General features: G+C 49.5%; 2 protein-coding genes across 4 annotated transcripts; both read left to right on the top strand.

The window, feature by feature from the left end:
- Positions 1-1,807: 1,807 nt before the first annotated feature.
- Positions 1,808-13,322, top strand: LOC120749598 (C-type lectin domain family 4 member E-like). 2 transcript variants are annotated; one of them, XM_058419369.1, is made up of 7 exons: positions 1,808-1,856; positions 4,012-4,099; positions 6,819-6,935; positions 9,297-9,389; positions 9,717-9,868; positions 10,096-10,217; positions 10,928-13,322. In XM_058419369.1, exons 2-7 carry the CDS (start codon positions 4,033-4,035, stop codon positions 11,073-11,075), a joined length of 699 nt encoding a protein of 232 aa, XP_058275352.1. In that variant the 5' UTR covers positions 1,808-1,856; positions 4,012-4,032; the 3' UTR covers positions 11,076-13,322. The 2 variants fall into 2 exon arrangements, 1 of the variants encoding a protein (XP_058275352.1); XR_009207554.1 differs by lacking the exon at positions 1,808-1,856 and having other exon boundaries at positions 3,772-4,099; positions 10,928-12,671; positions 13,103-13,322.
- Positions 13,323-14,317: 995 nt separating this feature from the next.
- Positions 14,318-21,844, top strand: LOC120749599 (C-type lectin domain family 4 member E-like). Of its 2 annotated transcripts, XM_040057155.1 has the most exons (8): positions 14,318-15,263; positions 15,385-15,502; positions 17,126-17,276; positions 18,184-18,279; positions 19,614-19,706; positions 20,034-20,185; positions 20,413-20,540; positions 20,954-21,844. In XM_040057155.1, exons 3-8 carry the CDS (start codon positions 17,237-17,239, stop codon positions 21,096-21,098), a joined length of 654 nt encoding a protein of 217 aa, XP_039913089.1. In that variant the 5' UTR covers positions 14,318-15,263; positions 15,385-15,502; positions 17,126-17,236; the 3' UTR covers positions 21,099-21,844. The 2 variants fall into 2 exon arrangements, with proteins under 2 accessions (XP_039913089.1, XP_058275361.1); XM_058419378.1 differs by lacking the exons at positions 14,318-15,263; positions 15,385-15,502 and adding an exon at positions 16,119-16,374.
- The last annotated feature ends 5,047 nt before the right edge of the window (positions 21,845-26,891 follow it).

Genomic DNA, 26,891 nt, shown 5'->3' with positions numbered 1-26,891 from the left:
CGGTGTCAGCCTCGGCTGAGACGGGCAGAGGGTGCCTGTCTCTCAGATCCCAGGAGGCTGCTGTGCTCCCACAGTGTCCCCTGGAGCAGTACCAACTGCAGCATCCTACCCGTCCCTTCCCTGCAGTTCCATGCAGCAGGGTACACAATGGGATGACTTCTTGCTAGACTCTCTCTAACCAGCCAAATCCCTCAGGAGCTCTCAAGGAGCTCTTGCTGCCTGAATCCCTTTGATTTGTTATCTGAAATCCCTCATTAAATGCTCAGTGTCAGGCCTTGGGTCCCCATTCTTCATGTTCCAGTGCCTTTTTATGCTCTTCCCATGGCTGTCCTGCTCCATAGCCTTAATCCCTGAAAAGGAGCAAGGTGCTGTGGAGAGAGAAGACCAAGAAGGTGGCATATATTCACTTCTGATGCTCTTCTCACCCAGGTGCAGGGATACAAAGCCCTGCAGCTTCCACACAGCTGTGGTCAATTTAACAATGGGATTTCTTTTGGAATGTGTGGGGTCACAGCTTTAGGATTCGAGCCCTACTCTTTGCCTATAGATTTTAATTCAACTCCTCAGGTTCAGCCGGATTTTCAAAAGAAGTAAGGCATGAGCAATGGCACTGTTTCATCTGCTCACGTGGATCTGCTTGCTGAATTGGGTGATGCTGGCTGTGGGGTGAAAGTCTTGCAGATACCACCTTATTCAAACCTCACTGACAGGTAGGGGTGAAAAAGCATTAGTTCCTCTGCTGCCTTCTCTTTGGGTCAGGGCCAAATGGTGCCCATGGAGCTTCAAGAGCAACCAGCAGCTGGAGCACGAGTCAGGAGGGAAAGCAGAACTGTGAGAGTCCCAGAAAAGAGCTGGGACTTGTGAGGCACGTGGGAGCTGAGAGCATGGGAGGCACATGGCAGTGTGGGGTAGGGCTGAGCTGAAAGACGTCTGTGGGGAAACACAGGTATTTTGGGAGGACAGGGGAGTGAGCAGAACACAGGAGAAGGGGGAAGGGAGTTACTGAGGAACAGCAGTGAGAATGCAAGGAAGCAAAGCATGACTTTTGGGGGTTTTTAAGCAAGATTTTTTTTTTTAAATTATTTTTTCAGCATCACAACTAACTGCAGGGTCCAACCATTCCTATCTCCCACTCATTTACATGCCATCAGTGCATATGAAATTCAAAGGACAAATTTTCCCCTCAGGAATATCACGTTATTGTTGTTACACATTGGCATGGCACTGCATCCTATGGAAGTATGATTCAGGGTTGAATTTTGATAGCAAGGAACAAGTCTCACGGCTGACAAAGAAGAATTGAGGTGTCTGCTGATGTTTGAGTGCAGTCTAATGTAATCTAATAAAAAGAGCAGCTAGAGCCTGAATTTGCATTTGAAATGCCTCGGCTGTGTTTGGAGATGTGTTTCAATGGAAAAAGCTCATGAAGGTGCTCTGTAACTTCCTTCTCTGTCTGCTGATTTTGTTTCCTGTTTCTTCACAGTGGAAATGTTGAAACCCTGCCAGGAAGTAAGCCTGTTCCTCATGAGACTGTGTCTGCTGAGGCTTGGTTGGGTGAGGACAGGGAGAAGCATGCAGAGGATTGCTCTGAATTCTCACTAAGAAATTTGAGGACTTAAGCAGATTTCAGTAAACACTTAGGGAGACTTATTTACAGTGAGCGGGTCAAGACTGAAGACAAAGGATAGTGCTGGAAGGATGTTGGAAAGAGAAGCAGGCAGCATGCTTGCTTGAGGGACCAAGCTTCTCTCCAGCAGCTGTTCTTATTCTTGTGTAAAAGTCACCCTCTTTGCATGCAGTACCTAAAGGAGAAGTAAAGTTAGCTCAGGACACGCAAGACACGAGGAGAGTCCTTGGTAAAGACATCCAGTTGCATATGACCCACTTTTGTTTAGGGGCAGTTCTCAATAATCTGTGTTCAGATTCCCTTTACCTTCTGCCATATTGTTCTCCTCTGCTGTCTGGTGCGTGTTCTTCCTTCTACTGCCCTATCTCAGCTCCAACTCTGCTCTGGTTAACCTCTGTGCTCTCTCGATGTCCTTTGTGCATCTCATTCTGCTCTGCCTTAAGGGAATTCCAGCTAGCCAAACGAACCAGTTTCTTCCTTCTGGTTGTTTTGGAGATCTTGTTGTGTCTTTTCAGTACTTGGAGGGGGCTTATAAGAAAGTTGGAGAGAGGCCTTTTAACAGAACCTGTAGTGGTGGGATAAGGGGTGGTGGGTTTAAACTGAAAAAGCCAGGTCTATATTAGATATAAAGAAGCAATTCTTTGCAATGAGGGTGCTGGGATTCTGTAATAGGTTGCCCAGAGAAGTTGCAGATTTCCCTTAACTGAAAATGTTTAGGGCCAGGTTGGAAGGGCCTTTGAGCAGCCTGATGTAGTGAAAGATGTCCTTGTCCATGCCAGGTGGGCTGGAGAAGATAATCTTTGAAGGTCCCTTCCTGTGAGGATTTGGGCTTCTGTTCTTCTTTGCCAAGGTCAGGATGAATAATATGGGAAATGAAGATGTCGAGTTTGGACTTGGAATGTTTATTATATCTTATTATTTTACAGGCTCATGAGCTTAACTAGCAAGCTAGGGAAATGAGGTAGAATGGAGTGCTTCTAACTCTTTCTGAGGTCTTTTAAGTGATAATTACCCAATACCAAGGTGACACCTGTATTATTTATGGTTTTGATCCAATAATGACCACCTAAGACCTGCAATGCAGACCTTTTTCACCCAATTACAGAAAACCACCTAAACCCATGAAGAAGAAGGAAGAAGGACTTAGACAGCACTCAAAATCCTCCATCTTGACTCATATGTACTACTATATACTAAAATCTTAAATCTAAATTTCTAGCATTCCAGCACCTTCCAACCCAAACCTTAGTGCTATCCGCTGATAGAACCCTCCTCACCTGCCTGACTTATTGGCACCTGTCCTTAGAAGCCTTTCTGATTTAGGATGTATCTCAGCAATCATTTCCCTTCTCTCCTTTCAAGATCTGCTCCAGCTTGAAATCAGACTAAGCACTGACACTTTGCCCAAGGTAACATCAGAGGTCTTTACTAGAAAACAGATAAGGGAGATAAATGACAGTGTTGGAAAAGTAGCAGAAAAATGTAAACTATGCCTCTTCAGTCTTTGAAATGGAGCCTGAAGCAAGCACTGCTCTCAACTTCCACAGGCTTTGAATCAGGTTTTAATAGAAAAGTTTCTGCATGTAGTCTTCCCACTAATCTCTTAGACTATCAACATATTTTTTAAAAAATTCTGATTTGCTTGCTCTCCTCCCTGACCCCAGCCTGATCCTTCTGTTTCTTCATGATATATCTATCAACCTTCTGATCATTTTTATTTTTCTGTCTAAGGCTGCAACTCCCCAGTCTCACTTCTACAGGAAAATTTCCTAGTCTGGGATTTGTTCTAGTGCTAGCTTCCAACTGGGACTGACTTTGAAGAATGAGATATTGTTGCGACATTTGATGTAGCAAATGCAGCTTAAGCACAAGGGACAAGTAGGGCAGTATGCATTTTGTACTGGACTGCAGATTAAACTGGGCTGGGACTGTGAAAACTGAAAATGTGAGAGCAATGGTAGAACTAATAACAGACAAAGAAAGGTATGAAAATATGGGGAGATGGTAAAGTAAGAAAGTTAAAAAGAGGAAAGAAAACAAAAAACCTATAAATTACTTGAAAAGGAAGCCTATCAGCTGAGAATCTGATATGGGGAAGGAGTGCAACTTCCTTTTCAGTTATTAGGTTCTCATTTTTCTTTTATGTCTCAAAAACTTCCATGGTGCCAGGGCTGATTTCCTGGGCTAAGAAACTGAAGAGCTCTGTGGAGCATTTCTGAGCTCCCAGGAATTCTCAGGTTATCGCCAGTGCTTCTAGCGTTCAGCACAGCCTTCTTTGATGGGCAGAGGGTGAATGAACGGATGGGAAAGGATCAGTAACCTATTTGTGTCACCCTCTGGAAACAAGGAGCTAAAAGGACTACCTTTTATGTGGCAAAACTAAGGCAGGGTCACAGTGTGATTAAATGGCATCAGAAATCACCTACGCTGAGGTGAAGTTCAAAAATGCATCACCGGCTCCAGCGGTCAAAGGTAAGGAATGAATGGGTTATCTGGGAGAAATGGAGCTGGAGGGAGCAGGGCTGAAAAAGAAGGAACGGAGATTTTTCCTTGTGTGACTCTGCTTCCTACCTAATCTTGATGGGGTGGTGCGAAAAAGGAGCTAAATGATCAGGAGACTGGAGGAGTTTTGAAATAAGAGCCTTGAGGAACGTCTCCAAGAGGAAGGGTGAATGGGAGTTGCAACATGAACGAGAATGACTACCGGGAGCACGAACAGTGGATTTTAAATGAGCGTTCATTAAGGAATCTGTTTGGACTCCCTCAGTACCTTACATGTTATGTAGTCTTGAAAGAATCATTTTTGGACCATGCTGAGTACAACAGTAGAGATTGTGGTTTATTACGAACAAGCTGATCTGTCACAAAGGTGACAGAGGGGCTCCCAAAGCAGCGAATAAGCCCAAGTCCTGGCTGCTCTTGCCTCTGAGTGAGACTACAGATTGCTGCTTGTGGAGAGGGGAGGAGAATCAACCTGCCTGCTTATAGTAAAGCAGTCAGCTGGATTCTGCAGCTTCATGAGAAGTGGTATCCCATTGTCCATGGCTGATTAAGAAATGGTCCTTGGAGAAGAGAGACCCCAAACTTGAACACCCTAAAATATACAGAAGAATTATTTAAGATCTGGAGGGAGATCCAAATCTGTTATTGATATCTTCCACTCTTGAAAAACATTTAACACACCAAACAAACTTTTTTTTTTTCCTATTAAAAATTACAGTGGTAAAATGGTTCTTTCACTAGACTGTGTAAATTTAAGGCACATACAATACTGTAATCAGTATGCCACAAGTAGGAACCCATAGAGATGTTCTGTTTTAGATTCACTGCTTCTGCCTGACATACAGGACCCTACACTACAGCAGGTTCCAGGGCAGTAAAAGTATGTGTGCATAAATCAATGAACGATTTTTTAAAAAAATAAATAAATAATTACTGCTGCTAAGGATGTTAGCTTGCCTAATTACAGCTTTATCTCAGTTTTTACAATCCCAAACAGAGCAGGCATCAGTTCCAGGTTATTCCTTGCCTGCTCTTATGCATGAGCCATGGAAATAAAGCGTGTACATAGTCCTGTCTGACTTGAAACTCAGTTTTCAGTGCACCAAGATTAGTTGGTTCTGGATGTAGTTAGCATTTCCACTGTGATGAAGTGGGGGTGGTGGAAGTTCCCCATTGTGTTCCAAATGATTATAAGACATAAAGTGTGTTGTGCTCATGCTGAACATGTTACAGAGCACAAACCAGCTGTGGAAAGCTTTTGCAGGGAGCTCAACCCACCAAGTGTGCACAAGGTTACTGTACTTCAGTTGTGTTGCTGAGGTGCACAGCATGCAGTGCTGCCTGTGCCACCTGGGTGTGAGTGTGGGATGCTCAAGTCTGACTGGGCACAGGTTGAACAATCTCTGGATGTGCTGCATATCAAAAAAATCACTTGGACTGGTTAGAGCTATTTCTGAAGTAGATGGTTGGACTCCAGATCATGAGGGGGCTCCTTGTTTTCACTAAGGCAAAAGCTTTGGCTGGAAAAACATGATTTGACCAGGGAAACCTGGACCTTGTCTGTCCACGTGTATTTTCTCTCCAGATAATGAAAGATGATGTCTTTTGCCCTGCTGTAGCAGTCTCTCCCAAGCTTTTGGGAAGTATTCAGAAGGCTTCCACAAAGAGCAGGTTTCTGACAGTCTTGCTTACCAGGCATGTCTGGCAGGAACACCTGGCTGCTGACAGACCTGGGAGCTTCATGCTAAACAACAATTGAAGGCTCTCTAAATTGTATCTTTAATAGCAGCCTCTCCCAAAACTTCTTTACTCCTGTCCTGCAGTGAGCGCTGCTGTCTCTTTACCCTCCTATTTGCCCTGGCTTGTGTACCTGCCACAAGCTAGAACTATCCCCTAACATGTGTTTGCTTCTCCTTTCCCTGTGACCCACTGTCCTGCCTGCTCCCAAACCTCAGCAGGACTGGCAATATCCCTCTAGACAAAATTGAGGTCCTGACAAATATTAATCTGAGTACTTTACCCAGGCTGCGGACACAGCCCTCTGTTCTCCCTTAATATCCTATCACAACCTAGTTTTATTACAGCAAATCTTTGAATCCTGGAAAGCAGTGATGGAAGGAAAAAATGTATTTTTCAATCTCCCAATGATGATGTGCCATCATAGCCGTGCACATTTTTTGTCTCCCATCCTCATTCAGATTACATCAACCTTCTGCACAGGAAGTCCAAAAAGCTAAGAAGGAACTGCAACAGAAAAAAGCAGAAAAAGCTTTCTGAGAAGTCAACATGAAATCTTGCCTCATGTGGCTCAACTATCACAGTTTGAGCAATGTTGCATTTGGCAGCTTTGGGCTCAACCTAGAAAGACATTGTTTCACTGCACATTTTGAAGCCCTGTGAAGGGCTCACCCCTAAACACCAACAATTATCATTGTTGGTTCACTGGCTGGGCTGGGAAAACACACACTGAATCTGACTTTTCTCCAGAAACCACAGACATTCCCTGCTCTGTCCCAGTCTGCCCATCTCCCAAACCTTGTAACTTCCACATCAGAAAATAAATTCTTTTCTTTTTCTTTTGAGGAGCTCTCTCTTGAGTATCCACCTTGGATATCCATCCTTGGAATGTGGACTGTCAGACCCATAGTTGACTGTGGTGTTTTGTCTGGTGTGTTTCCATCACTTTTAGTACCTCCTGAGACAAAGGAGCCTGAGCATCATCCCCAGAAATACCCACTCTGGCTGCCATGGTTGATCTCACTGCTGCTCCTCTTGGTGTGCATTGCCCTTGTTGTCGTCCTCCTTGGTGAGTATGTGCAGGAGATTACAAGGGAGAGGTCTGGAGGGAGTGCTGGGAGAGGAGTAGAGAAACCATGCTTGATGGTTGTCTGGGCTTTGTATAAGGTCTCAGGTTTTCCTGCCCTGACTTTGTGTATATCTGCATACATCCCTCAAACCTTCCACTGTATACCCTGAGGCCTTCTCAGTATGCCCAGATTGCACTTTCCAATCTTGCATGGCCTTTCAGGAACTGTGGAACAATTCCCTACCTTCATTCCCCACAAAAAGAACCCAGTTACATTTAGCAGATGGAAAAAAGTGGAGACAGAAGCATGAGTGTCTATACAGGCAGCTGAATCTGCATTTAGGCTCTCTAAGGTGCTTGGATATGCTTTGTGTCCTAGTGGAAAGAATGGCTTCTCACAGTCCTGGCATCTCCAGGATTAACTGCACAGTGCAGTTAATTAACTCTCACAACTTTTTAGGGTTGATTGCAGAATAATTCATTAGATGTTATTGCTGGACATGCTGTTTGTGAAGACTGTGATCACTGCTTCATTCTCATTTTCTGTTAAAGATAATTTATGGCATGTTTGCACAAGTTGCCAATAACCACGATGGATTCTGGAAGAAGCATCTTATTATGAAAAATCACTCTCTCTCCTTTTGCCGCCCTTAGCTTCTGGGTCCCAGAAGTTTGTATTGCTTTGTTCCCAAGTGTGTAACCTTTCACAGTACTCAGCCAAATGGTTGGGGAGTTTTAGGCTGGGATGTTGGCATCTGATATAATCTATCTTCTGATGCACATGGAAGGTTTAATTTTTTAGTGAAGATTTACTTATCCAAGTTAATTGGTGCTACACAGGATTTTGGTTTAGCACAGTGATAGAGCATTTAAATGGAACACCAGTACAAATTGCATATAGAAGAGAGGGACCGCTGCAATGCACAGATGGATCACAATACAAACATGATTTTAATTATTGGTCATACAAGCATGGAATCATAAAATCATTAATGTTGGAAAAGACAGCTCAGGCATATAGTTAAACCACTAACCAAACACTGCCAAGTCCACCACTAAACCGTGTCTCCAAGTGCCACATCTGTTTGTCTTTTAAACACTACCAGGAATGGTAACACCACCAACTACACTGGGCAGCCTGTCCCAACGCTTGGCCACCTTTCAGTGAAGAAGCTTTTACTAATATCCGAACGAAATCCTTCCTGGCACTTCAGAGCATTCCCTCTTGTCCCGTTCGTTGTTACCTGAGAGAAGAGGCTGAGCAGCACCTGGCTGCAACCTCCTTTCAGGAGTTGTAGAGAGCAACAAGGTCACCCCTGAGCCTCCTTTACTTCAGGATAAACACCACCAGCTCCTTTAGCTGCTCCTCACAAGACGTGGGCTCCAGACCCATCCACAGATCCACTGCCCTTCCCTGGAAATCCTCCAACACTTCAATATCCTTCTTGTTATGAGGGCCCCAAATTGGACATATTTCTGCAGTATGCTCCACATTAAAATATTGAGTCTCCCCAAATACCAAGAAAATAGGGGAGTTAAAGCCAGCTCAGGCCCTTTCCTTTCTTCAGGTATGTTTTTGTTAGTCATTCAGTTTCTTACACTTTACTGGCAATGGGGGTGGTCAGCCAGGCATTGCCCTGGCCCATCTCCTCTGAGCCTTCCTCCATTACAGCAATTCACTATTCAGAGCCACCATACTTGTTCTCCTGATAAGTAAAATATTTTTAAATTAAATTATTGATAAAAATAGACATCTAAATCATCAAGTTCACCCTGATCAGCTCCTAATCCACACTCCTGAGGGTCAGAGTTACTAGTGAGTCTTTGGGATTGTGGCTGGGGCCTGTCACCAACAGTGCATTATTCCCCACAACCTGGGAGCTGGTAAGTCCTAGGAGTTTATGCTCCCCCAGTTTTCAGCAGCCCCAGCTGTATGTGATTACCTTCCCCTGGACTGTGGGCTGCTGATGGGACAGGCCCAGCTGATGGGTGATTGCTCCAAATGCCAGCTGCTGTGCAGTTTAGGAAGAGACAAACGGTGACAGTGAGAGGCTGCTGCTTTCTAGACTGGCAGCTGTGGGTATGTGCATGGCAGAGTGGCTGTGCTTGGGTGGGACCAATCCTGCCGTGTGTGGCACGTCCTCCGTGGGATGTGCTTCCAGGGATCCTTCTGCTGTCTCACTTGGAGGACAGACTCCTTCTGCCTGGGAAGGCAGCTGTGCCACGGGTTTGGGCCAGGAGAGGTGACAGCTGGGACAGTGCTGGGTGGGGAAATGGTCAAGGAGAGCAAAGGGGCCAGAGATGCTGTGTGAGGAGCTGGGAGGAAGGGGTAATCCTGCTGCCTTTCCTCTCCCTTTGCAGTGTATCCTTTCTGCCACAGCAGTGACCAGCCCAGCGCCCTGCAGCAGCAGTTCTCGGAGTGGAAGTGCGACTCAGAGGTGCCACAAGGCACAGGTCAGTACTGGCAATGTCCCCTCTTCCTTGGGGCTGAAGGCCTCAAGGAGGCTGTACCAGGACAAGTCCAACCACATCACCCAAGGAACTTTCTCCAGACCTGAGATCCCCTCACAAGGATTACCATGGCTTGGGGTACACAAAGCTCACTGGTCATAGCCCAAAGCAGTGGGAAGAAATGTCTGTACTATCCCTGGTTTTTCAAGCAGATTCTGTCAGGAAAAGTCACATAAAAGGAGACATGAGCGCTGTCCCTGGAAAGCTTGGATCTTTGCAAGCACCATCTCTTCTTAGTAGCCTTCATCTCTCTGTCCTCTCCCTGCACAGACCGAGGCTGGACGTGCTGCCCGACAGGCTGGAGCAGGTTTCAAAGAAGCTGCTATTTCCTGTCCCCTGATAAAATGAACTGTGCTGACAGTGAGCAGAACTGCACTGGGATGGGCTCCCAGCTGGTGGTGATCAACAGCAAGGAAGAGCAGGTAGGTGCTCAGGGCTGAGAGAGGGACCCGGCAGGCAGAGACACAGTGCTGGGCCCTGGAGGGGACTCAGAGCCCCTCCTTGTCCTGCAGGGAGGGGGAATGTCCTGTCTGCCCCTCTGCAGCACCAGCCCCTCCCTCTGCCACCAGCCCCACCCCACAGGGACTCCTGGTGCCTCCCTGTGCTCACTCCTGCCCCTGATGGATGTTGCACTCTCTCTGATTGCCAGGTTTTCCTCTCTGAGGAAATAAAACAAACTCCTAAAATAGAGAATTTCTACATCGGTCTGTTTGAAGAGAAGGTGGGCCAGTGGCAGTGGGTGGACAAGACTCCATATAGTGTGACAGCAGCGTGAGTATCTCTGGATGAAGAGTGTTTGGTGTGACTCCTGGTAGGGAAAGAAAGCACGAGAGATGTGAGAGGTTCAGCTGGTGCATGAGAGGGGATTGTCACCAGTGTGAGAGATTGCTTCTTGTGAGAGATCAAAGACACAGCAGCAGAGGGCTCTGTAGGACACCAGGTTCACATGCCCCATCTGTGCTGGTAATTAGCTATGAATTAACTACCTGTGACTTGGAACGCAGTGCTGGAGGCACACAAAAATTTCAACTTGCTGAGAGCAAGAACCCTTCAGAACCCTGATGACCAGCCTAGCCTGAGCTCCATTCTCTGCCCTCGTATGCACCAAATGGCCTAAACACAGGGAAAGAGATGGGGCACAGGGAGAGAGCACCAGGACTGTCCTTGCTGTGTCCTCTTCTGGAGGCCAACGCTGGCCTCTGCTGGGTGTGAGGTGCATGGGGTGACTGGTGGTGGGGATGAGTTCCCCCAGCAGGATGGAGCAGGGCCCTGTTGTGCTGGAAGGCTCTAGGAGAGAGGCAGGTTTCCATGTGACACTGGTGCCAGTGGGATGTGGAGCGGGAGGAAGGGCACTGCTTCTGTCCACAAAGCAGCATTGGGAATTTCTGTCTCTTCCCTCCAATTCTTGCATTGCACTGTGGCCTTTTCCAGCAGGGCTTTATGGGAGATGCTGGGGAGTAACAAGCCTGTCTCTGTCCCAGGTTCTGGCGAAAAGGAGAACCAAGTGCAGGCAGTGATGAGAACTGCACTGTAATGCATGGGTTTGAAAAAGATCTCAACAACTGGAATGACGTCAGATCAGATTACAAGCATCATCGAATTTGTGAAGCTGCAGCAGTAACTGTGTGATGGAAATACCTCTGTCCTGAGTAAAGCTGGGAGCTGAGCAGTGAGCTGGGAACAGCACTGGCTGTGCTGGGAGGGCTGGAGAGCTCTGACACATCTTCACTGTGCGGGGTGGGACCATGTGTGTGGAAGTGAAATGAGCTTTGCCCAGCATCCCCAGTGCATGTGGTGGCTCAGGCAACACAGGAAGGCTCAGGCTCATTGAAGCAGCTCCTGTGTTCCTGTGTCCTCTTCTCTCTGAGTGGATCCAGGAGCCTCTGGCTGAAAAAGAGATGGACTTCTCCAGGAGGAAGACACAGGAATGGAAGACACATACCCAGAGATTCAATGTCCTTTGTCTCCTTGAGCAGAGCTCTTTGCTTTTTGTTGAGTCACACACAAAATGTCCCCTAGCTGTACTGGTTTTGCTGAACAAGTTCTGAAAACTTAGACAGGAGAAAAATACAACATCGCACCGATGGTGAAAGGCTCTGTGCCATGTCTCTGTATCTCTTTTTCCCCCATATCTAAGCTGGAGAGGTATAGTCCTAGAATCATGGAGTGGTTTGGTTTGTATGGGACCTTTAAGGATCATCTGTTTTCAACCTCTAGTTCTTGAGCAGGGACCCCTTCCACTAGACCAGGTTGCACAAGGCCCCATCCAGCCTGGCCTTGAACACTTCCAGGCATGGGCTACGCACAGTTTCTCTGGGCAACCTGTGCCAGTGTCTCACAAACAGAGAGAATTTATTCCTAATGCCTGCTCTAAACCTGCCCTCCTTCAGTTTAAAGCCATTCCCTGTTGCCTTATCACTACATGCCCTCATAAAAAGTCCCTCTCCAGCCTTCTTGGAATCTTCTGGGACGGTTGCTGTAAGACCAACATGGAATCCCCTCTCTCCCATGCTGAACAATCCCAATTCTTTCCGATTGTGCTCCAGCTCTCTGTCTCTATCCTCACTGCCTTGATCTTTGTAGCCCTCCCTTTGGACTTGCTGCCATTGGTGAAACAATCCACACTGCACCTTCAGAGCCACCTGGAGGAAAAAGTCCTCCTCCTGACTCTGAGCTGATCCCAGGCTCACCTGAGGCAGCAGCAGCACTCCTGGAAACCAAATCCTGAGTGGTGCCTGCAATGGCATGCCTGCCCAGGCCACATCATGCTGCACAAGAGGCTGAAGACACAGGGCTCCTGCTGCACATGACACCCCATCCAGAACATCCCTGCCTATTGAATTGCTGTCACGTCCTGCTGTAGACCACTGGACACCGTGGACCTTCCTTTCCTCCACCTCTTCCCACTTCCTGCCTCTTGTGTCCTCACTTCTCCTTCCTCAGGAAACACCAAGTGCCTCAGCTCCCGGGACAGAACACTGCCAGCTCTCCACAGGGAATGCAGTTGGGTGTACAACTCCTGTCTGTGCACCTCTGTCCTGCCTGTGAAGGTGAATCCTCTCCCTGTGTCCCAGAGGGACAGGGAATTGATCCTGGAGACAAGGTGCCCAGGAGATCTGTTGTCCCAGTCCAGTGGGAGCAGCTGTGTGAGCAGCAGTGCGTGCTGGCTGCGAGTGCACGTGCACAGCTCGAGGCAGCGGAGAGACACAGCGCGTAGGGACACAGGTATGTATCTAGGGACATATGGACGAAAGAGGATGTATGCATGCAAAAAGCCACACCAACCAGCACAGGCAGAAAGCACTGATCCCAACTCAAACAGCTGCCTGCTCCTGTCCCCCTCCCTGGCTGCAGCAGGATGAAATCCTGCTAGCAGAACAAGTGTCTGTTTACACCTAGACAATGTGGCACTGCAAGTGAGGGCCTCTCCATCGACACCTCGAAGCCGTGCTCTGCAGTGCAGCTTCTCCCAACACCAGCCTGGGCTGCTGGCCTTGGCACTGGCTGGACAGGCCTGCCTTGTCTGGGATCTTTAGCACCATTCCCTTGGTTTCTGGCTTTTGCCATGCAGGACTCCCCTTTAGGCCTCCCCTCTGCAGTAACTCTGAGCGCACAAGCAGGACAAAGAGCAGATTTCCCGTCTCCCCCTCCTCCAGACAAGAGCCATCCCAGCACAGGAAGGTGAGGCCAGCAGCGGTGAAGCCAGCTGGAGCTGCACAGTCCCTGAAGGACAGAGATGACCAGCAGGTTCTTCTGCTGGGTGGCCACTCCTGGGGTCAGCCTGTGCTGAGCAGCAGCCCTTGCCGGCTCTGGACACAGCTCCCTTGCCTTGGCTGTAGAAGGAAGGAGGGATTCCATGTAGGATTGTTACCCCTAGGAAGAGAGCAGGAGGAGAACAAGAGTGAATCACCCTGGGTGCTTGGGATCAGTCAGGATCTGGAAGAGTCTGTGTCCATATCCTTCTGAGCCCTGAGACCCCAGGTCCTGGAGCTCATCGCTCCCTGCAAGGACTGACAGCATGCTGAAGCCCAACATGTCAGCATCACTGCGGACAAAGTGGACCTCAGCCTCTACATCCGCAACAGCTCTGCCTCCTTGGTCAGAGTGAGAGGCAGTAGAGTCCATCTCATCCTTGCGTCCTCCAGAACCGCTCCCACACAGCTCCATGATAAGGATCCTCCAGTGTCCTCCTGGGCTGATTTCATCTTTGCTGCTGAAAACAAAGCTCAGAAACTGCAGCACAAGTTGCAGAGCCTGACAGCTGCCTCTGTGCGCTGCCCTCACACACTGCTGGGGCTCAGGCCTGTGGGGCTGCTTTTCAGGCTGGGGGAGGGCAAAGCAACCAGGCACAGAGGGAACAACTTTCCCTGCGATCAATTCTCTCTTCCTCTCTTGTCCCTGCTGCTGGCACTTCTGTGCTTTCTGCCTGCCGCTTTGTTAGTGTTTCCTTCCAGGCTACTTGGCCTTTATGTCACTGTTGCACATAAGTCTTTCCCGTCAAATCATTTGGAATTCTACTCAACTGGATAGCAGGACTGCTCAGGGCATTCAGGTTGCTGGAGACACTGCCATCAATCACTGGGAAAGGGACAGCTTCCTCCACCAAGTTCACTTCTGAACATGAGCACACTTGCTGTTCTTTGTACTTGGAACCCTCTCCAGCCTTACCCATCCCACTCCATGTTGGTCATGTGGCCTGGACAGCAGCAAGTGATGAAATAGGAGTGTGAATGCAAGCAGCTGTGTGAATTGTACAGCTGCAACTATTTGAGGGGGCATTTTACCCTAAACCACTGCTGCTAAAGAAGAACGTGATCACCAGCTTAACAGTGAGCAGGGCATTAGGGAGAGGCTTCTGAGGCACAGAAGAAACAGCCTGAAAACAAAGTTTAGAAGAAGCAAGAAGAGTTGAAGAGAGAGGGGAGAGAGAAGTGGGAAGGAAGTGGCCATTGAGCTCAGGCTGCTCTGCAACTCTGTCTGTAAGAAGCTCCCTGGCAGCTGAGTGCCAAGGGTGACCTTGCTCAAGGCACTGAGGGGTGCAGCAGGCACAGACCCACAGCTCTGCAGTGTGACAACGTCACCCCGTGCTTTCACCTGTGCTTCCCAGGCTGCTGGAAGAGGTGTGGGTACACACAAACCCCACATCTCCAGTGGGAAGTGTGTGGGACCTGGGGAACCCCTGCATCCACCAAGGGGATGTGCTCTTGCAGCTGCACTTCCTGGGTGCTGGTGGGAGGCTGGAGGTTGCACAAGTCTTGTGAATGTGTTTTTAGGTGGGCTGAGAGCTTCTGAACATTAGTGACACAAAGATGTTTAGAAATGTAGAGTCTGACCCTGCCTGCAGCCTGCTGTGCACAAAATGACAGAATCAGAGCATCTCTTCTACTCTGAGCTTCGGTTTGTCCTCACTTGTAAGCAGATCTGTGCCCTGATCTTCTGATGCTTCAGCTGAAGTGCCTGTGCTATTGCCATGAGCTCTCTCAGTGCTGTGACACTGCATCCATGCACTCCTCTCCACACGGAGAAAGAACCATCTGATGGAACAAGAGCAAAGGCTGCATTCCCATCTCTGTTCCACCTATGTCTGCAGCTTTTGCAGTCACTAGCAAGACTTCTCAATCTGTCATGAACACAGACTCTGGCGCTTCCTAGTGCTCCTTCTGCCCCACAGTGCCAGGTCACATTGAACCCCTTTGCTCAAAGCCCCGGCCTCTCTTCCAGTGGAATTCAGTCAAAACAGTGTTGCCAAGTTCTCTGTTCTGCTCTGGAGTTCCGGGCTCAGGATGCACATGGGCACTGCCCATGTCTGAGTCACAGGTCTGCTTTCCTGTCATTTTTGGTTCCCTTTTGCAGGCTGTGCTCAGTGGGTTTAGCCCTTTGCCAGCAAATGCCAGTTATACCTGCCTGTGTTTGTATTTTCACACACATGGACCCTCAGCAGGAAAGAGCAGGCACCAGAGAGGGAAGGCCATGGATGACCTGGGAAACTGCCTGAGGCTGTGCAAAGGCAGACTGAGCTGCAGTGATGCTCCCTTTCATCTGTTCATTTGCTTTGGGTGAGTTTGTGAGTTGCAATGAGTATTGTGTGAAATGTCCTGTTCAAGTGTCATAGGTTGGCACAATTATGTTTTCTAGATAATAGAGAAATGTGAAATGTTTTGCCCTGCCCTGACCGTAGAGTGGGTTGGGGGTGGAGGACAAGGACCTATCCAAAAGCTGGCTGAGATATTGGCAGCTAACCTGACCAATGAGAAGTGTCAGTGCGACTTCGGAGGGGACATTTAAAAACTAACTGCACGAAATCAGTCTCTCTCTCTTTCGCTCTCACTTTAGAAATCAGCCATGAGGTGACATCGAGGGTGGCGGGCGGCCTCGGGTCGGGCCTTGCTGCCCTTTTGGGTGGCCGGGTGTCTGAGGGCCGCTGCCCGAACAGGGAGGGCCTGGGCCGGCTGAGCCCCTTTCCCTCGCTTGTGGGCAGGGGAGAGGGGCAGCTGCAGCTCGGCAGTGCGGGGCCATGTGCTCAGACCACGGCAGAAGGGGCCAAAACATGGCCCAGCTTAATCACCGCTGGCAGCAGAGAAAGCAAGCCTGCAGCTCCATAACCACTATAAGCTAAGCCACCCTGGATGAGACCGAGGGGTGGAAAAAAGGACTTTTACCAGCCTCCTCCATCAGCACGGCCTTGCATTTTTTCTTCAGCCCTGCAGCCCGGCGCATGCACGTGGCCTTTGCAAGCCTGGGAGGATGTAACCTTTTCTTAGCAGCATGAAACATTTAAAGCACAATTCTTCCTTGAGAAAAAGAGGAAAGAAAACATAAGGGTACATAGAACAGACACCGAATGAAGTCAGTTAGATGAGAAGTGAAAGAACTAATAATATTGGAATAGGATTGAAGAAGTGGACATTTTTAACCGGAGTTTTCTAAGGTAAATTATGAAGAAATGAACTGTTCTTTACAGCATCTTAGTATTATTTGGGTAGAATGCTATTCTAATCAATGCTATTCTAATCAAAATTAAGGACTGATGTAATGGAGATTTATTTAGGAACTTTGAAACCCCCGCTCCTGGGTCAAAGGGAGGTCTCGACCTTTGAGACAGAGATGATTTGAGATCAGAAGAAGTATTTGTAAATACTCAGATACACTGAGAAGCTCTGTGGATAGAACATCACAGTCTGCGAAAACTCCTAGTGGCAGCAGATGTGTGACGTTAGGAGCCCTAGACTATTTTGTCTTGTGGTGAACGTCTTCATAAAAGATCTTAAAAGGACTCTTCTCCTAAAATAATGAGTAGTTATGTCTAAATAGTGAAACTGATTGAAAACCCTAAGTTGTGTCTTTCTGTGTTGTTCAATAAGAAAGTTAATAGTTTGTAAGAGAAAAGAAGCGTGTTTGAAAGTATCATTTGGTTTTAGTTTTTCTTTTTCTCATTTTTTTTCTTCCCTCCTTCTTTTAATATATGTTAATGAAACTATTTTTGTTCATTTTTAAGCTTAAGCCTGCATTATTACTTTTTCTCCTAATCTCTCCCTCCCACAAAAAATTAATACTAAAACCCCTACATTAACTGGTGTTTCTGCCTGGTTTTATTAAATTAAAACCATTACATCAAGTTAAGAAGGAAGTTCCCCAATCTCCCTGTGCTGTGGTGTACACCCAGGATACGTTTTTTTCAGCCCATCACATTAGAGCCACCAGCGTGGGAGGTGGCCTGTGCAGGAGGAAGGCTGTGTTTGTGGCCACACTGCTAACGGGGACCCTTGGAGAAGAGTGATCCTCTTGCAGAGATGATGAATGACCAAGGGAGAGTCAGTCCTGGAAGTGCAGGTAATCCCCAAAACTTCCTTCCTCTCTGTTCTTCTGTCAAAGGAGCTGGGGGAAAGACAGGGCTGGGATGGATCCTGGGCATGGTGCGGTGGCCTCCTACCAGGACATGGGGCTTAGGAGAAGAGCAAAGCTACAGATGAGGGAACTGGGCAGTGCCCAGGCTGGCAGGATGACCTTTTTCCTAGAGCCAGGGGCAATGGAAGTCCAGGCAGACCGTGCCCCGCTGTTGCCTTCAGTGGTTTGTCTGTGAACAGTGGGGCTGAAGGGTGCTGTCTTTCTGTGATTCCCCTGGTGAAGCTCTCTGCATCACGCTGAGCACAAGTCCCTGCTCCCATCTCTGGTGTCTCGAAGGACACCCCAGGCTGGGCTCTCCCAAGTGCCTTTTCCCCCTGTGGAAACAATCCCTTCAGTGTGTCTGGCTGTGCACAGCCTGAGCTGGGCAGTCACTCCTGTGGGGGACTGTGCCATTGCACAAAGGAGCTCACGGTACAGAGGCAAAACACAGGGAGTGAGAGCAAGAAGCTCTAAAGAGAGAGGAACAGGAGGGAGATCCAGGAAGAGCGTTCAGTGACAGACAGGGGCAATGGAAGGCCACAAGGAAGATGTGTTGAGGAGAAAGGAGGTCTGACAGGATGAAGAGGGAGTGAGGCCTGGGCAGAATACAGGCTGGTCTTGTGATAAACAGGGCAATAAGAAGGCAGCCTCAGGGCAGCAGCCCCTGTGTTACTGTACTCTGTGTGTGTGAGCCACTGCTAGTGACAGGCAGCAGGACCTGCTGCCAGCACCTGTGGGGCTCCCCAGTCCTTGGAACAAGGGACCAGCAGGATGTTGGGGTACAGAGCCCCCTGGGTTATCCCGCCCCCAGCTCTGGGCTGGGACATGCTCACTCTTGCTTGGTGTTTTCCAGCCCCAGCAGAAGAGAGGAGCTGCTCCTGGCTGAACATCTGGCTCTTCCTCCTTTTTGCCCTTGCAATCAAAGCTGCCTTGGTCACCATCTGCCTTGGTGAGTTCCAGGGTGTCTTAATTCCCTTGGGATGAAGGTCTCAGGTGACTGCCTTGGGTCAGCTGGAAAACCCACATCCCAGTCCTTCTGCCAGCAGCAAATGCCCTTCCCCAAAACACGGTCAGAGATCCCTTCTCATGCAGCAGCCTCATGTTTTGTGAGAAGATATCTGTAGCTTTTAATCCACATTTCAATCTCTGTGCATAAGGCAGATCTCTTGCTGTGTAAGGAGCTGCCTGTGCTGGCAGCAAGGCTGTCAGAGCAGTTTGCTCTGAGTCTCTCAGTCTGCATGAGCTGAGAGCTTGGACAACACTGCTCTGAGGGAAGAGTTTGCAGAGGACTGTGGGCCAATGATTTCCTCTCCTGCTTCCTCAGGAAGGCTAAGGCAGTAACAGTGTCTCCTCAGCAAACATAGGTTTCATGGCTGACTGAGGAAGACACTGACCCCTTTTGATCCTTTTTACAGGCATGAACAGTTCCACAGGGGGTCAAATCCCACAGCTGAACTAACCCAAAAGTCATCTCTTTTCCCATCCTTTCTCTTTGTGTGGGGAGAAGGTCACCTTTCTTGGCAATGGGGGTGGTCAGCCAGGCATTGCCCTGGCCCGTCTCCTCTGAGCCTTCCTCCATTACAGCAATTCACTAACCAGGCACCAGAGCTGCTATGATTGTTCTGCTCACAAGTTAAAATATTTCACAATGAAATGATTGATTTAAATAGATATCTGGATCATCTATGCACACCCTGATCAGCTCCTAATCCACACTCCTGAGGGTCAGAATTACTAGTGAGTCTTTGGGACTGTGGCTGGGGCCTGTCACCAACAGTGCATTATTCCCCACAACCTGGGAGCTGCTAAGTCCTAGGAGTTTATGCTCCCCCAGTTTTCAGCAGCCCCAGCTGTATGTGATTACCTTCCCCTGGACTGTGGGCTGCTGATGGGACAGGCCCAGCTGATGGGTGATTGCTCCAAATGCCAGCTGCTGTGCAGTTTAGGAAGAGACAAACGGTGACAGTGAGAGGCTGCTGCTTTCTAGACTGGCAGCTGTGGGTATGTGCATGGCAGAGTGGCTGTGCTTGGGTGGGACCAATCCTGCCGTGTGTGGCACGTCCTCCGTGGGACGTGCTTCCAGGGATCCTTCTGCTGTCTCACTTGGAGGACAGACTCCTTCTGCCTGGGAAGGCAGCTGTGCCACGGGTTTGGGCCAGGAGAGGGGACAGCTGGGACAGTGCTGGGTGGGGAAATGGTGGAAGGAGAGCGAAGGGGCCAGAGATGCTGTGTGAGGAGCTGGGAGGAAGGGGTAATCCTGCTGCCTTTCCTCTCCCTTTGCAGTGGTTCTCTTCTGCCACAGCAGTGACCAGCCCAGCGCCCTGCAGCAGCAGTTCTCAGAGTGGAAATGCGACTCAGAGGTGCCACAAGGCACAGGTCAGTACTGGCAATGTCCCCTCTTCCTTGGGGCTGAAGGCCTCAAGGAGGCTGTACCAGGACAAGTCCAACCACATCACCCCGAGAACTTTCTCCAGACCTGAGATCCCCTCACAAGGATTACCATGGCTTGGGGTACACAAAGCTCACTGGTCATAGCCCAAAGCAGTGGGAAGAAATGTCTGTACTATCCCTGGTTTTTCAAGCAGATTCTGTCAGGAAAAGTCACATAAAAGGAGACATGAGCGCTGTCCCTGGAAAGCTTGGATCTTTGCAAGCACCATCTCTTCTTAGTAGCCTTCATCCCTCTGTCCTCTCCCTGCACAGACCGAGGCTGGACGTGCTGCCCGACAGGCTGGAGCAGGTTTCAAAGAAGCTGCTATTTCCTGTCCCCTGACACGATGTCATGGCCTGAGAGTGAGCAGAACTGCACTGGGATGGGCTCCCAGCTGGTGGTGATCAACAGCAAGGAAGAGCAGGTAGGTGCTCAGGGCTGAGAGAGGGACCCGGCAGGCAGAGACACAGTGCTGGGCCCTGGAGGGGACTCAGAGCCCCTCCTTGTCCTGCAGGGAGGGGGAATGTCCTGTCTGCCCCTCTGCAGCACCAGCCCCTCCCTCTGCCACCAGCCCCACCCCACAGGGACTGCTGGTGCCTCCCTGTGCTCACTCCTGCCCCTGATGGATGTTGCACTCTCTCTGATTGCCAGGTTTTCCTCTCTGAGCAGATAAGACAATCTAAAGAACCTAAACCAGACAATTTCTACATTGGTCTGTTTGCTGAGAAGGTGGGCCAGTGGCAGTGGGTGGACAAGACTCCATATAGTGTGACAGCAGCGTGAGTATCTCTGGATGAAGAATGTTTGGTGTGACTCCTGGTAGGGAAAGAAAGTAGGGAAGATGTAAAGCTGCCTGTTGGTGCAACAGAGGAAGATGTCACAAACTTGCCCTGAAGGCCAACGCTGGCCTCTGCTGGGTGTGAGGTGCATGGGGTGACTGGTGGTGGGGATGAGTTCCCCCAGCAGGATGGAGCAGGGCCCTGTTGTGCTGGAAGGCTCTAGGAGAGAGGCAGGTTTCCATGTGACACTGGTGCCAGTGGGATGTGGAGCGGGAGGAAGGGCACTGCTTCTGTCCACAAAGCAGCATTGGGAATTTCTGTCTCTTCCCTCCAATTCTTGCATTGCACTGTGGCCTTTTCCAGCAGGGCTTTATGGGAGATGCTGGGGAGTAACAAGCCTGTCTCTGTCCCAGGTTCTGGCGAAAAGGAGAACCAAGTGAAGGCATTGACGAGAATTGCGTTATAATCCATAGGGATACCGAACTACCCAAGAATTGGAATAATGTCAGATGTCTGAGGTATCATCGAATTTGTGAAGCTGCAGCAGTAACTGTGTGATGGAAATACCTCTGTCCTGAGTAAAGCTGGGAGCTGAGCAGTGAGCTGGGAACAGCGCTGGCTGTGCTGGGAGGGCTGGAGAGCTCTGACACATTTTCACTGTGCAGGGTGGGACCATGTGTGTGGAAGTGAAATGAGCTTTGCCCAGCATCCCCAGTGCATGTGGTGGCTCAGGGAACACAGGAAGGCTCAGGCTCATTGAAGCAGCTCCTGTGTTCCTGTGTCCTCTTCTCTCTGAGTGGATCCAGGAGCCTCTGGCTGAAAAAGAGATGGACTTCTCCAGGAGGAAGACACAGGAATGGAAGACACATACCCAGAGATTCAATGTCCTTTGTCTCCTTGAGCAGAGCTCTTTGCTTTTTGTTGAGTCACACACAAAATGTCCCCTAGCTGTACTGGTTTTGCTGAACAAGTTCTGAAAACTTAGACAGGAGAAAAATACAACATTGCACCGATGGTGAAAGGCTCTGTGCCATGTCTCTGTATCTCTTTTTCCCCCATATCTAAGCTGGAGAGGTATAGTCCTAGAATCATGGAGTGGTTTGGTTTGTATGGGACCTTTAAGGATCATCTGTTTTCAACCTCTAGTTCTTGAGCAGGGACCCCTTCCACTAGACCAGGTTGCACAAGGCCCCATCCAGCCTGGCCTTGAACACTTCCAGGCATGGGCTATGCACAGTTTCTCTGGGCAACCTGTGCCAGTGTCTCACAAACAGAGAGAATTTATTCCTAATGCCTGCTCTAAACCTGCCCTCCTTCAGTTTAAAGCCATTCCCTTTTGCCTTATCACTACATGCCCTCGTAAAAAGTCCCTCTCCAGCCTTCTTGGAATCTTCTGGGACGGTTGCTATAAGACCAACATGGAATCCTCTCTCCCATGCTGAACAATCCCAATTCTTTCCGATTGTGCTCCAGCCCTCTGTCTCTATCCTCACTGCCTTGATCTTTGTAGCCCTCCCTTTGGACTTGCTGCCATGGGAGAAACAATCCACACTGCGCCTTCAGAGCCACCTGGAGGAAAAAGTCCTCCTCCTGACTCTGAGCTGATCCCAGGCTCACCTGAGGCAGCAGCAGCACTCCTGGAAACCAAATCCTGAGTGGTGCCTGCAATGGCATGCCTGCCCAGGCCACATCATGCTGCACAAGAGGCTGAAGACACAGGGCTCCTGCTGCACATGACACCCCATCCAGAACATCCCTGCCTATGGAATTGCCATCACGTCCTGCTGTAGACCACTGGACACCGTGGACCTTCCTTTCCTCCACCTCTTCCCACTTCCTGCCTCTTGTGTCCTCACTTCTCCTTCCTCAGGAAACACCAAGTGCCTCAGCTCCCGGGACAGAACACTGCCAGCTCTCCACAGGGAATGCAGTTGGGTGTACAACTCCTGTCTGTGCACCTCTGTCCTGCCTGTGAATGTGAATCCTCTCCCTGTGTCCCAGAGGGACAGGGAATTGATCCTGGAGACAAGGTGCCCAGGAGATCTGTTGTCCCAGTCCAGTGGGAGCAGCTGTGTGAGCAGCAGTGCGTGCTGGCTGCGGGTGCACGTGCACAGCTCGAGGCAGCGGAGAGACACAGCGCGTAGGGACACAGGTACGTATCTAGGGACATATGGAAGAAAGAGGACGTATGCATGCAAAAAGCCACACCAACCAGCACAGGCAGAAAGCACTGATCCCAACTCAAACAGCTGCCTGCTCCTGTCCCCCTCTCTGGCTGCAGCAGGATGAAATCCTGCTAGCAGAACAAGTGTCTGTTTACACCTAGACAATGTGGCACTGCAAGTGAGGGCCTCTCCATCGACACCTCGAAGCCGTGCTCTGCAGTGCAGCTTCTCCCAACACCAGCCTGGGCTGCTGGCCTTGGCACTGGCTGGACAGGCCTGCCTTGTCTGGGATCTTTAGCACCATTCCCTTGGTTTCTGGCTTTTGCCATGCAGGACTCCCCTTTAGGCCTCCCCTCTGCAGTAACTCTGAGCGCACAAGCAGGACAAAGAGCAGATTTCCCGTCTCCCCCTCCTCCAGACAAGAGCCATCCCAGCACAGGAAGGTGAGGCCAGCAGCGGTGAAGCCAGCTGGAGCTGCACAGTCCCTGAAGGACAGAGATGACCAGCAGGTTCTTCTGCTGGGTGGCCACTCCTGGGGTCAGCCTATGCTGAGCAGCAGCCCCTGCCGGCTCTGGACACAGCTCCCTTGCCTTGGCTGTAGAAAGAAAAACATTTAGAAATGCAGGCTCTGACCCTGCCTGCAGCCTGCTGTGCACAAAATGGCAGAATCAGAGCAGTTCTTCTACACTGAGCTTAGGTTTGTCCTCATTTGTAAGCAGGTCTGTGCCCTGATCTTCTGATGCTTCAGCTGAAGTGCCTGTGCTATTGCCATGAGCTCTCCCAGTGCTGTGACACTGCATCCATGCGTTCCTCTCCACAGGGAGGAACCATCTGATGGAACAAGAGCAAAGACTGTATTCCCATCTCTGCTGCACCTATGGCTGCAGCTTTTGCAGTCACAAGCAAGTGAGACATCATGATCTGTCATGCACACAGACTCTGGCACTGCCCAGTGCTCCTTCTGCCCCACAGTGCCAGGTCATATTGTCTTGTGATGGGTAGAAGAATTTTAAAAGAAAGGCTCATAAAATCAGGCCTGCTCTATTAAATTACTAGCTAGCCTGTCACCTCTTCTAAGTGTAGGTAAGCAATTTGTGAGTTCCCATGCAAATACAATCTTGGTATGAAAGGTTCTTTAAGGCAACAACCTATTCTTGGGCTGAAAAATAAGTGCATAAATTAGTGCATTTGTGTAAACAATAAGATCTGTTCCATGAGAAGCCATAAAGAACAAATTGGCACGTACACACAAATCACCTTCTGATGAAAAACTGAAGTAGTAAGAAAACTGCCAGCCAATAGGTGTTGCACACGAGGTCTGTGAAAACGGTATCAAATCAGTGATGTGAATAAAGAATTGGCTTTTCCCTCTCCCCGCATGAAGAGAATGGAGTCTCGGCTAACTTCTTACAGTAATATTGTGTGACAGTTGTGAGTTGTCTCTCACACAAAGTCCTGTACTGGGGTTAAAAGATGAACTTGCAGCTTTTTGGTCTTTAGAGAGGTTTCTTCATTTTCTTATCTCAAGGTCTGGCAGTGGGAAGTGTGTGGACCCGGGGAACCCCTGCATCCACCAAGGGGATGTGCTCTTGCAGCTGCACTTCCTGGGTGCTGGTGGGAGGCTGGAGGTTGCACAAGTCTTGTGAATGTGTTTTTAGGTGGGCTGAGAGCTTCTGAACATTAGTGACACAAAGATGTTTAGAAATGTAGAGTCTGACCCTGCCTGCAGCCTGCTGTGCACAAAATGACAGAATCAGAGCATCTCTTCTACTCTGAGCTTCGGTTTGTCCTCACTTGTAAGCAGATCTGTGCCCTGATCTTCTGATGCTTCAGCTGAAGTGCCTGTGCTATTGCCATGAGCTCTCTCAGTGCTGTGACACTGCATCCATGCACTCCTCTCCACACGGAGAAAGAACCATCTGATGGAACAAGAGCAAAGGCTGCATTCCCATCTCTGTTCCACCTATGTCTGCAGCTTTTGCAGTCACAAGCAAGTGGGACATCATGATCTGTCATTCACACATACTCTGGCACTGCCCAGTGCTCCTTCTGACTCACAATACCAGGTCATATTGAACCCCTTTGCTCAAAGCCCCGGCCTGCCTTCCAGTGGAATTCAATCAAAACAGTGTTGCCAAGTTCTCTGTTCTGCTCTGGAGTTCCGGGCTCAGGATGCACATGGGCACTGCCCATGTCTGAGTCACAGGTCTGCTTTCCTGTCATTTTTGGTTCCCTTTTGCAGGCTGTGCTCAGTGGGTTTAGCCCTTTGCCAGCAAATGCCAGTTATACCTGCCTGTGTTTGTATTTTCACACACATGGACCCTCAGCAGGAAAGAGCAGGCACCAGAGAGGGAAGGCCATGGATGACCTGGGAAACTGTCTGAGGCTGTGCAAAGGCAGACTGAGCAGCTGTTTTCATTTGCCTCAATATGTTTGTGTTGCAATGTAAATCTTGTGAAATTTCCTGGCAGGGAAATGATGAAAATTCCCTAATTTCCATGTGTTATGGGTTATACCCAGGATACAGCTTTTTCAGCCCATCACATTAGAGCCACCAGCGTGGGAGGTGGCCTGTGCAGGAGGAAGGCTGTGTTTGTGGCCACACTGCTAACGGGGACCCTTGGAGAAGAGTGATCCTCTTGTAGAGATGATGAATGACCAAGGGAGAGTCAGTCCTGGAAGTGCAGGTAATCCCCAAACCTTCCTTCCTCTCTGTTCTTCTGTCAAAGGAGCTGGGGGAAAGACAGGGCTGGGATGGATCCTGGGCATGGTGCGGTGGCCTCCTACCAGGACATGGGGCTTAGGAGAAGAGCAAAGCTACAGATGAGGGAACTGGGCAGCGCCCAGGCTGGCAGGATGACCTTTTTCCTAGAGCCAGGGGCAATGGAAGTCCAGGCAGACCGTGCCCCGCTGTTGCCTTCAGTGGTTTGTCTGTGAACAGTGGGGCTGAAGGGTGCTGTCTTTCTGTGATTCCCCTGGTGAAGCTCTCTGCATCACGCTGAGCACAAGTCCCTGCTCCCATCTCTGGTGTCTCGAAGGACACCCCAGGCTGGGCTCTCCCAAGTGCCTTTTCCCCCTGTGGAAACAATCCCTTCAGTGTGTCTGGCTGTGCACAGCCTGAGCTGGGCAGTCACTCCTGTGGGGGACTGTGCCATTGCACAAAGGGGCTCACGGTACAGAGGCAAAACACAGGGAGTGAGAGCAAGAAGCTCTAAAGAGAGAGGAACAGGAGGGAGATCCAGGAAGAGCGTTCAGTGACAGACAGGGGCAATGGAAGGCCACAAGGAAGATGTGTTGAGGAGAAAGGAGGTCTGACAGGATGAAGAGGGAGTGAGGCCTGGGCAGAATACAGGCTGGTCTTGTGATAAACAGGGCAATAAGAAGGCAGCCTCAGGGCAGCAGCCCCTGTGTTACTGTACTCTGTGTGTGTGAGCCACTGCTAGTGACAGGCAGCAGGACCTGCTGCCAGCACCTGTGGGGCTCCCCAGTCCTTGGAACAAGGGACCAGCAGGATGTTGGGGTACAGAGCCCCCTGGGTTATCCCGCCCCCAGCTCTGGGCTGGGACATGCTCACTATTGCTTGGTGTTTTCCAGCCCCAGCAGAAGAGAGGAGCTGCTCCTGGCTGAACATCTGGCTCTTCCTCCTTTTTGCCCTTGCAATCAAAGCTGCCTTGGTCACCATCTGCCTTGGTGAGTTCCAGGGTGTCTTAATTCCCTTGGGATGAAGGTCTCAGGTGACTGCCTTGGGTCAGCTGGAAAACCCACATCCCAGTCCCTCTGCCAGCAGCAAATGCCCTTCCCCAAAACAAGCCTCTCTTCTCTTATTAGTTTTTTCCATTACTTCTCTGTACCTTTCCTTGCTCCATCCTCAGAGGACTTCTTATTTCAGTTTGTCAGCTGGGAAAGTGAGGCTCATCCCACAGGGATGAGAGAACTTCATCCAAGGCCTGCAATGACTGGTAGTGGGGAAGTGGTCTGCTTCCTCTCCTTCTTGCTCAATACAGATTTCATAGCTTGTTAATGTAACAAAGTTTCTGTTAGGGCGCCAAAACAGAAGGTGGAGAATAGCAGAGGTTGCTCATGCATGAGGTGGAAAGAATGACAATAGCACTCTTCTCTCTTCTCTCTTCTCTCTTCTCTCTCTCTCCTCTTCTCATTCTCTCTCTCTTCTCCATCTCTCTTCTTC

The sequence above is a fragment of the Hirundo rustica genome, chromosome 2, assembly GCF_015227805.2.
Source record: "Hirundo rustica isolate bHirRus1 chromosome 2, bHirRus1.pri.v3, whole genome shotgun sequence".
Lineage (NCBI taxonomy): Eukaryota > Metazoa > Chordata > Aves > Passeriformes > Hirundinidae > Hirundo > Hirundo rustica.
Note: the sequence above shows the minus strand (reverse complement) of the source record. Positions and strands in the feature narration are given on the sequence as shown.